At 36.3% G+C, this 11,472-nt stretch overlaps 1 protein-coding gene across 1 annotated transcript in view; it reads left to right on the top strand.

Moving 5' to 3' along the window:
• The first annotated feature begins 1,033 nt into the window (after window positions 1–1,033).
• The window catches only part of LOC117399977 (N-terminal EF-hand calcium-binding protein 1-like), a 126,390-nt gene continuing 115,951 nt past the window's right edge, over window positions 1,034–11,472 (top strand). The window contains exons 1-3 of the mRNA XM_033999441.3: window positions 1,034–1,341; window positions 3,076–3,100; window positions 7,553–7,661. Of these exons, the coding sequence (XP_033855332.3) occupies window positions 1,255–1,341; window positions 3,076–3,100; window positions 7,553–7,661 (221 nt within the window). The 5' untranslated portion in view covers window positions 1,034–1,254. The remainder of the gene's footprint in view (window positions 1,342–3,075; window positions 3,101–7,552; window positions 7,662–11,472) is intronic.

Below are 11,472 nucleotides of genomic sequence, written 5' to 3'. Positions count from 1 at the left end.
TTATAACTCCTCTACTCAGGAGAAATTACTTAACACAGACACAGTACTTGTTACAATAACCACTCAAAATAGTTGGAAACATGAGAGTAAAAAACTAAGAAAAGGCTAAAAAAATAAAATACCAAAATAAACATAATTAAATGTTCTTTAGAATGTCTTTACAACATATATCAGTACAATAAATACAATATAATATGGGGTTTGTTAAATTATATATATCTACATACTGGCACACAATATCATATTTTAGTTTTGGGTATTATGTGCCTTTATTGTATAAATACTTATATAAAGCTTTGTCTATATACACTTAAAAAAAAAAAAAAAACATGTGGGATTAATTCAGTATCTTTTTTTTTTATTCATACTGAGCAATATATGTAACAATCCAAGACATCGAGGCCTGGATGTTTGCCAGTTTTCTTCAGCTCAACACTAACAAATCTGAACTTCTAGGATCGAAAACAACTCAAGAATCTCAATATTGCTTCCTTTAACCTTGGAAACGGTGTGCTGCTGCTTCCCCCCACTGTACAAAGCCTTGGTGTACTTCTGTATAGTAACCTCTCCTTTGATGTCCAAATCTCCTCTGTAGTCAAATCCTCCTTCTACCACCTCTGAAACATCTCAAAGATCTATCCCTACCTTTCCCTCGCGGATGTAGTGATACCCTGTCGTGCATTCATCTCCTGTCTACTCGGCTACTGCAACTTTCTCTACGGTGGTCTTCCGTCACGCGCCATAAAACAATTGCAGCTGGTTCAAAGTGCTGCTGCTAGGATCCTTACCAAAAGTAAAAAAAACATTTGTTAAAGGCAACAGTAACTACCCATATGAAAGCAAATGAACACATTTAAAAATCATAGTTTTCAACATTCCTTTTGACAACAATGTAGTGTCCGTGCTACTCCCTTTGAATACTTTGAGAACTGAGTGCGTCTCCCTGTTGAATACTGTATATGGCTGACCAAATTCTGTATTTGTTGTGAATGAGTCGATGAAAGTGAGTCTCTGGCGCCACCAGCAACGATACTGTCATCCGCGCACAGACCACACAAAACAGCAGCAGAAACTACACAGAACAGAAGCGCAGCACAAGCATAGCATCACTCGGGCGTATATATTGTAACCACCGTACGGATCTGCTGTGGAAAGACTTTTTTGTTGTTGTTGTTGTAGACAGAAGCGTCTAGATTAATATTTATTTATCGTTTTTTAAAAAATAAATAAATAAAGCTTTTTTTTGTGGAAGATATGGATTTCACAGAAGAAGAGCAATCTTTTTCAAACGAAGCAAGATCGCCACTGGAACTAAAGAAAGGAATGTCAATCTTTATTGATGTAAGTGAAAATAAACTTAATCGTTATTTATGCAAGTTTAAAGCCAATTTGATTTAAAACAACTCAGCGCATAAAAAGCAAGGACGCAACAAGTACGGCAGTGAGCATTAACAGGGCACGTTCTGAAATAATATTTAGGACATTTAAACAGAACCGTAAGTCGCTTGAATTCAATGATAAAAACTCCACCGAAAAAAGTGCATTTTCACTTGTGGTCAAATATCTAATAATAATGTTTATTTAGTATCATATAAATAGAATATGCATGTAAAATACATTTTAGACTAAGTTGTATGAGTTACACGGAACAGCATTTTGAATGTGGCTCTGGTTAATTGAATTACACATAGTCAATTAATGTATAAATTATTGGTTATTAACATATTTTTTTACATTTTTTATCCCCATGGTAATCATACTGTCCAGTATTACATTTGTTTCAGAGCACACATGGAAGAGGACTGCCCTGCAAACAGCGCAGTATATACAGAGCTTGATGTGATTTTCTTCCCCTTGTCCCCATAAGATATTGCTGAAAATCTGTAGCTGACATCTCATTAGCATTTTAAGTATTTTATTTTTCATTCACAATACAGCTTTACCTAATTTATACATTTGCATTACATACTGCACAGCAGTAAGGATGGGTCTCCATTTCCTTCAAGGTCCGTGTTTTGGACTGTCATTATTACAGAATGAAAATAAAAATATTTTCTCCAGAATGACCCATAAATTTAATGCATTATTTTGCAAAAACACCTGCTAACTAAGTTGTCAGATATCCTGTCTTGCCCACCATATCTGAAACTGGCTTGCAAGACGAAGATGCAGCATTTATATGTTACAGAGTGTACAAGTCATGGATTCCATTTGCAAAAATGAATCAGGGACGTTCAGTTCTCTTGCCTGTAACATTGACGTTGCTCTAGGCATTATTTATTACTGCACACATGGTTGCTGGCAGTGAGTGTGATCTAGCTGTGTAATTAACACTGGGACCTGAAATACTACATTGGCTTGTCTTTTTAAATGATGCGAACTTGTGATGCCGATTTCAGCCTAGAGATGGTGCAAGTTTCCTTAATTTTTCACAGAGTTGTAGGGGTGCATTTACTAGGTAGTGGAGATAGTGAGGATATTCCAAGGGGAATGAGGATAGCAGACACTAAAGAGAGGAGAAGCAGCAACCTGAGCATTACCTCCACTGCACCAGGGTAACAAACCAGGTAGCCTATTTTTTATTGCTGGATGCTCCACAATTAAATACAAGAAAATAAATGTGATTTTTACTCAGTTGATGGGTTCTTGTCTTAACAATTTCCATAAAGTGAAAAAAGTATTATTCTATATGATAAAATAATCCAATACTAAATGAAAGTTTTCGACTAAAAGTCTTTAATAGTTGCAACATTTATTTTAGTATTTCTACATGTACCTTCATTTAATGTTTTGTAGTTATATGGGTGATACAATATTAGAATCATATGGAACTAGTTATTCAATTACTTGCTTTCCTGGCACAATGATGGTGCAGGTCTCCAGTACAGCTAAAATAATGTTCCTAAATTGGTTTCATTTTTAAAGATAATCACAGTTAACCATCTTTGTTTCCCTGTATGTTTACTTTAGAAATTCAATTCAGGTCAACACCCCCCTTGCTTTAATTTCAAACATGTATTTCTGTTAGAATGTAAAAATATCAAGTTTAGCAACATTTCTACCCCTTTTTTTCAGATCTTAAGAAGAGCAGATAAAAATGGTAAGTTGTTCATCATTTGAAGGTGTTCAAATATTTGTTATGCATGATAACTGTATAGCCTTATTAGCCTTTGGTCTTATGTTAATGTTGCTGTTTGTAGTCATTGGTGGTTGCTATTTATGAGTTTTCTGTTTGAATTGATGAAAGCTGCTGTCATGGTAACATGGCCTGTACCCCCTCTCGCTCATTGACATATATTAGCCTTTTCAGCCACTGTGTGGGCCTCAATATTTATTTCAGTTGTGCGTGGCTTAGTTAAATAAGCCCAAATAAAATGAATTTTCCAACGTGAAGTTCCCAAAAACAGAAAAATGGACTCAATCAGTATTGTGTTGCCATGAAGTGCCGCCATCTTGGTTATCTTACCACCACTGATAAAGGAGCTCAGATTAATTACAGAAGCCTTTTGTAAAGTTGTTACTAAACCGGGATGAAGTGGTGTTGTAAACAGGTATGTGCCAGACATGTTTAGACTGCATGTGTTGTTTGGCAACTCCCCTGACCATTCATGAAATGTTTCTGTTTGTAACAAGCTATATCACTGCAGAGCAGGTCAACTCAACAAGTATCTGCAGTACTTCATTCTATTAGCACGTGAAGAATTAATTACAATGAAAATCACCAATTCCAAAGCCTTTGAGGTATTGAATATGCAAAGGTAGTTAAGAGTAGGGATCAGAAAGGAACACTGCACCTTTATGTTGGCTGTGGATATCTATTCAGTATCTTTTTTTGAATGTCAGCTAAATCTCATTAAAAAAAATGCTGCTTTGACATCTGTAACTCTTTGACATTTAAAATACAAAGCACAACATTGAGGCCTTGGAGACTTTATCTACCTCTTTTAGATAAAGGACAGTATAAAGTGATAATAAAACAGCTGTCCTATAATGTATAACCCTATTTCCTATTTTCACAGGTTTTTTTTCTATGTAGTATTGTTAGTAAAAGGGTGAATAAATAATGCTTGCCTCATTAATATAGTGTTAACGAAAACTGGCATTTATATTTACTATTTATTTTTAAAAATATATCCCAGTGTCTTTACAGTTGGTACACAGCTGTAGTCAATGATTCGGTCCAGGCCACAAAAAAAACAAACAAAAAAAAACACAGCAACTATGGAGAACTTTGAAGTAACATATACTTGTCTTATCCATAGAAAGCTATTTTTTTAATCTCTGTACTCAGGTCTTTCATTACAATTGTCTTTTTAAACTAATGACTAATACTTTAAGTGCCAGACTTATAAAAAGTGTCAAAATGGTTAGCATAGGGATCATCGCTTCATAAATCCTTCTTCATCTGCACATGAATTAACTGCAAATGTAACAATACAGTACAGAAACCAACAGCCAGTCTTATTGTTCACAGAATCGATGAATGTAGGGCGATGAATGTCTTGTTAAGTCACTGAGAGACCTGCTTCTACAGAATTTAATAAGCCATACTTTACGGTTTCAGGGGCATGTGGTGGGATGCCCCGCCCCCTGTGTGTATTTTGTGTGTTATGTTGCGTGTGGTGTGTTAATGTTGGTGTATATGTATTGGTGCACTGGATATAATGGGGCTGTGCAGCATGAGTGATTTAAATTATATAGTTGTATTTAGGCACAAGAATTGCAGAATCACTTCACGTGCAGATAAAATGTGTATTACTATGTGAGCATGGGGGATTAGTAATTGAATCCTGGCACAACTGTATATATAGGTGCACGTTTCACTCAGGGTTGTGTGTTCGAGAGTGGAGAACGGGAGAGAGAAAGTAGGGAGTAAACTTTAAAAAGCTAAACAATTGCTACTCGTGCTGGTTTAAACTAGCACAATATTTGTTTGTATTAGTGTTTTGTTTGTCTGTTTAATTTAGCCAACGTGCTGTTTGCTTTGTTAAGTGTGTTCTGTTTTGTTCAACTTTTGTTCACTCCTCATCATGTATTTGTTTAAGATAATGACCAGAAAGAGGATAGCTTGATACGACATCACCCATATAGACCTACATCACAGGCTGATAGCTATAAGCTTGAGGTTGCTGATTTGTTGCTCCTGTGAGACTTTGAATAGCACAGGATGATTGCACAATGCAGCAGCAACTCCTTTTTAAACAACTGGAAGAGACGCATTTCAACTTATTAAACCAAACGTCTTAAAGAAAATATGAATACAATAATTATAATGTGACAGATAACTGTAGGTCTGAATCACTTTTTTAATCAAGCAGTGTCTGATTGCTGAGAAGTAGCTTCTCTCATGTCAGATAATCGGGTAGAATGATCAGTTTGACAGTACTTGCAGTACAAAAACGGAATAGCTAATCACTTAAACCAAATCAGTCATTTGGCTTGACGACAGGCTGCTTTCAGTCTTCTGATTGGTTCTAACTCATGTGTCACGCCCAATCACAATACAAGAGATTTCCTTCCAGGTAACACTTGCGCCCACTTTTGCGTCTAAATAGATTTTAAAGCACAAAAGCATATCATGTCCGATTTATGTGAAAGCCTATTGTCAGCATGCATGTATATGTTTAACAATTGTATCCAACAAAACATTTTTTTTAATGTAATTAATTTACCTGTTCAGATAATCATCAAATGGATGAAAACAATGGAAAATTGAATATTACATCAGAGTAATATTCACCTTGTAATACTCTGTTTGTAAATTGAAATAAGCCTACATTTTTAATCAGCTGGTCAAATGTCTACCTCCAAACTGCATTAAAGATGCATTTAAAAAAACTATACTGTCTGCTTAAATTGTATAGAGAAGTGGATTTCCTGAGTGCAGCTAAACAGCAGTAGTCTCGCTTCTACTCCAAGCTCTCTTCATGCTTCGTGAATGGGCAGGACTGCTCAGGCTCAGACAGCAAGAGTAATTAAACAGTAATAAAACACGATTGTGGATATTTACACAACTAAATCACTATTACATTCTGTAATGGGAGAGATCTGTGCTGACTCTTCTGGTGCGTTCATAGTGCTGCAGGAAGAGGGCAGCAGCCTTGCAATATCCGCCTGGCAGTCATGGCAGTGACACAGAGAGGTGGGAGAGAGGGTGTGCGGGCTTTCCCTCTCTCTGAGTGGCTGAGAGGTAGGCCTTGGGGGGATTGCTGGCCCTATAAAATAACGTTGTGTTGTTCCCTCAGCTCTGCCCCTATAAGACAACACAATAAGCCAGCGGGAGCTCTGCTCCAGAACCGAGAACGGCTGGGAAAAAGAAAAAAAAAAGAAACCCAAAGAGAAGAAAATAAAGATATTGGTAGCGAGGAAACCTTGGGCAGACCCCATAAGTGCATAGAAATCAGGCTGAGGGAGAGGTGAAGTGTAGGACGAGGACCCGGGCCGTGCGGGTAGTGACGGTCGGGGTAACGCTGCAGAGTGCAGCACCTTTTCTTTGTAGTTTTTGCGTTTTATTTTATCTTTTTGATTTTGCCTTTTGATATTATTATTTCAGAGCACTTGTGAATGCCCCAGAGTGTCTGTTTGCCACAGGCAACAGCACCCTCTGCGGGCTAAAACAAATCATTACCAGCACAAACAAAAAAAAGTAAATCAATAAAACTGGGCACCTGTGCGGTGTTTCAAGTACACCCTTCTGTCTCACGTGTCAGGGAATACCCACCCCCTTCCACACATTCATATAATATTAACCTTCTGTATTAGTAAAAACTAAAAAAAAGAAAAAAAGAGTTGCCTGTGAGTTTATTTACAATCAATATTATCTGACCTTTTTCAGACTGTTAATCACTCAGCAAAGATCAATCATGGGGGTTTAACATTCAGAACAGGAAATGTGCTCTATAAAAATATCAACATCCTGAAAAACTGATTATTGAGGGAAATTGTGAATGGCATTGGTATTCGAAACAGCTTGCTGCCTGAATTAAAATCAACCATTGTATTGTGTTCCGGTTCTGCTCTGTCCCATTGTTTATATTATTTATCAAATATTTATAATGGCTAGCCTCCTGGAAAGAAGCTCAGAACTCTCCCATGAACAGTAATAATGCCTTAAAACACTTATTCCTAGTAAATGTAATACAAAATAATTACCTATCTGTCCGCCATGAAGTTTAATACATCCCTGTTTTTTTTTCATGCAGAAGTATTTTAAAACATTCGTTTTCATTGTATTAGTGATCTTATTTTGTTTCCTTCTCCAATCTGCATGATGCTGAAGAATCATGTAAGAGGCACTTTTGCCATACCACAATACTGCTGGTTAGCTCTTATGTATACTGGCTAACCAGCAGTATTGTTCACTGTACAAACTGAAGATGTGTATGTTGATTGAAAGCTTAATGTCATTAGTTTCTAAATAAAGATAAGCCTTGCTTGTGCCATACAGCACAGGCTGGTGTTGTGTTAACTACTGTATGATGAGAAGCATATATTATGTTGTTAAATGAAATAATGTTACTACCAAAGGATGACTGCTCTGTGTTCCTTCCAGATGATGGCAAGCTCTCCTTTGATGAATTCAGAGCCTACTTTTCCGATGGAGTCCTCAGTGGTGATGAACTGCAGGAGCTTTTTCACGCCATTGATACTCACAAGACAGAGTAAGAGGCGACACTTTATTTATTCTTTTATTTATTTATTTGTTTATTTTGAAGGTTATTTGTTCACCACTATAAATGAAAAGAACAAGCAAAAGGAGTCACATTCATCTTTCACAATTTTTTTACCACCCATTTGGTACCTCTGATGTCATTTACTGTGCTCAGTGTGGTATTCTGTGTTATTTGGCTAAGATGTTATTTTACCAAAATGATTAGTTCTTAAAATCACATTACCTAAAAAAAGAACTGATTCAAATCAGGCTCAAGATCATTCCAAGATGGCAGGAAATAAGGCTGTGGAGGCCCACCTAAGCCACTGACTCATTGTGTGACCCTGAGCAAGTCACTTAACCTCCTTGTGCTCCGACTCAGGTGAGATGTAATTGTAAGTGACTTTGCAGCTGATGCATAGTTCACACATCCTAGTCTCTGTAAGTCGCCTTGGATAAAGGCGTCTGCTAAATAAACTAATAATAAGAAGAAGAAATCTGCCGTCATCACGCATCACAAGGAGAACATAGATACAGTTAGGCTGGCCATTGTGAATGGTACTGCTCTTTATAACAGCCTACAGCCTCAATTAAAAACATGAATATATATGCTGGCAGTCTGAAAGATTGGTAAGTAAAAATCACTGTAATCACCTAAAGAGTGTCTGTTAGAATGGAGAGTGACTTAGTGTGACCAATAGTCCACAAACGGTGCACAATTGTCTTAAAATAACTAGTTTTATTTGTGTATGAAAAGGACTAGTAATGTGAAGTTATGGGATTGTTTTTGCATTTTGGACTTAGAGAGACCCATTTCATTGAGGGAACCTGAATAGACCAATGTACTTAAATATTCTTGAGAAAAACCTAAAGAAATTCAGCAGAACAATGGTCTTCCCAATCATCCAACCTGACCCAGTTGAAAATATGTATCAGGGTTGTCCCCAGGAATTCTGTACAGCACAACAAAAGGAATACGCTTTTTTTTTTTTTTGGTGCATATGTATAGCTATTATGTACTATATATCACCTTACAGTACAATAATACAACAAAAAATGGACTGAATGATAATACCTAAATAATCATAAGAAATAAACATGAATAAGAACCACTGCAAAAAAAAAGAAAAAAAGAATAAGAGATTGAAGAAGCCATCCACAAGATGGGACACATTATCCCTAGAAATAGGGCAGCAGTGTGGAGTAGTAGTTAGGGCTCTGGACTTGACCGGAGGGGCGTGGGTTCAATCCCAGGTGGGGGACACTGCTGCTATACCCTTGAGCAAGGTACTTAACTTAGATTGCTCCAGTAAAAACACAACTGTATAAATGGGTAATTGTATGTAAAAATAATGTGATATCTTGTAACAATTGTAAGTCGCCCTGGATAAGGGCGTCTACTAAGAAATAAATAATAATAATAATAATAATAATAATAATAGAAATCCTCCAGAAATTGGTTGGCTCCATGTTTTAGCCATAAGGAATAGTAATATAATTTCAAAAACATTTTCTGCAATTTCTGTTTCCCCTATTTGTGGAAATGCAAATGAAAAACAGAATTTCACAACAATGGAATCTGTCAGTGGAGTCTGTGTAAAACTAGCAATATTTATTTCCAGTATGTATTTTGTATATTTAAGGAGTCACTCGTAGTTCAGGGTGAGTGAATGGCCCACTACAATTCTTTACAAACTTGTGGACCCCAAGCAAAAGTTCTATATACAAATTAAGATAATTAAAAACACACCAACTAGGTGAGTAATTCTACTTTATTTCTGCAAAATTTAAGCTGAAATCCATACAAAACACAAAACCAGTAGATCATTTAAAGATCCACAAGTTTGTGTAATCATGGTATGTTAGCACATATAACAACACTTCACTGGGGCTGAACTAGAAAATAGTTTTAAAAACAAAAAAGCCTTGTTAATGTTTTATGTTTAATTAGTACCCTGTAGAACGCTCTGTCTGAGCAAGCTCGGTTAGTGGGCAGATGATCAGATTCAAGATTGCAGCATGGTCTGGACAGAAACGTGAGGGTACTGGCAAGTTTATCTAATGACAGGTGATATGGACAAGACAAGTAAAGCAGGGGATCTTACTAGGGAAGTAAGATACTGCAAGATGAAAGTGTACTCCTTATGTAAAAATATACAGTTAAAACCACACAAGAAAGGGGTTAGCCTAGGTTCAGACACTGAGATTTTGTATTTCTATGTTGAAAGAAAGGCCCTAGCGTTGGGAAAACCTCTGTAAGAATGGTAATGTGAAGCGTATCTCAGTATAGGTTAATCATTCCAGGATTACTTGGCAGGCATCCAGGGATGACGTCAATTAGGATCTGGACACCATTCTATTGTTTTTGTATGAGCTTTTATATTAAAACTTCCTCCAGTTTCTGCTTATCTGAAACAACACCCAACATATGAATTATGAATGTGATGATTATTGAACTGTACTCATTTGAAATCACGACTTGCCGGTCTGCTTAAAGCGACACTATCATTTCTATTAATTTTATTTTTTTGTTTTAATTTTTTGTATACAATCTATTACCTTGATATATGAACAAATGTTTTTTTTTTTAAATGCTGCCTATTATTTATAAGACAGTGGGACAGATTTTTCTGAGTCCGCTTTTTCTTGTGCGTTGCCCGTTGTGCTCAATGCATTTTTAAAGCGAAAAGCAAAATACCTATTTTTCCCTAAAAGCAGGGTATACTTACAAGCCTTGAAAACACATTTCTATGACATTCCTTGTTTTTCCAACGTGCTGGGAGCAATAGACTGCACACATGTGCCGCTGACCCCTCCAGCTCATTCTGAGCATCTGTATAGGAATAGGAAACACACCTATTCTATTAATGTGCAGGTGGTTTGTAACTGCACAATTTAGCACTGCACCACTGACTAACTTAAATAGAAACAGACAGTATAGGCTGTATAACTGGCTTATAAGCTAATGATAATACAAATTAGTAGTATTATGCAACATTTGTTGCTGGTCCCTTGAACTTTGTATTAACAAGAATTGACTGTCCTCCTGTAAGTATCATAACTTGTTAATGCGGCAGCAAGATCTATTTTGTGTTAATTGTCTAGGCTACTAAGTAGTAAGTTAATAATAATAATAATTAAAACATGCTAAAATCATTGTTTCAATTTAAAATAATCTTTTATTGGCATTGTACACCAATGTGTACAATGCAGCAGCATGATTTATTTTGTGTCACCATACTGGTAGCCTACAGGCTAAAGTAAAAAGAAAGTGCGCTAGGTATTCATTTGATTTTACTACTGTAGTGTATACTGTATAGGCATACTGTACAGATTTATATTTTTCATTATGTAATGTGAAGCCTACCCAAAACCCATTTTGCGCAATGATTTATACATTTAAAATATGAGCAATATAAATGTACAGTACGTGTATGCGATTTTATTGTATTTTTTTAAACCCGACACCTCCTCATGTCAGACAAGCATCCGGTTTAGTGAGGGGCTACTGTATGATTATGAAAAAGCTTTTTGATAGAAACACATTTTTATTTGGGGGTGAAGATGGGGCTCCTGCTATTGAATCTGATGGGATTAAACTGCCTTTCATTATTTATTCAAAAAAATGTCTCAGTGCTAGAGATCTCGCTAAGATAATGCAACACATATTTAACTTGGTGTATTGTGGCTCTCTTCATTAACATATTTTCTCTTAGTACATATGACAAGATGTATACTTTGCAAATTGTTGCAACGAAAATGCAAATTGTGGTATGTTTGCGCTGCGACTGGCCCATCTTAGTACATCTACCCCACAGTCT

This window comes from Acipenser ruthenus, chromosome 4, assembly GCF_902713425.1.
Source record: "Acipenser ruthenus chromosome 4, fAciRut3.2 maternal haplotype, whole genome shotgun sequence".
In the NCBI taxonomy this organism is placed as follows: domain Eukaryota; kingdom Metazoa; phylum Chordata; class Actinopteri; order Acipenseriformes; family Acipenseridae; genus Acipenser; species Acipenser ruthenus.
The sequence above is the reverse complement of the archived record's forward strand: the minus strand, read 5'-3'. Positions and strand labels throughout refer to the sequence as shown.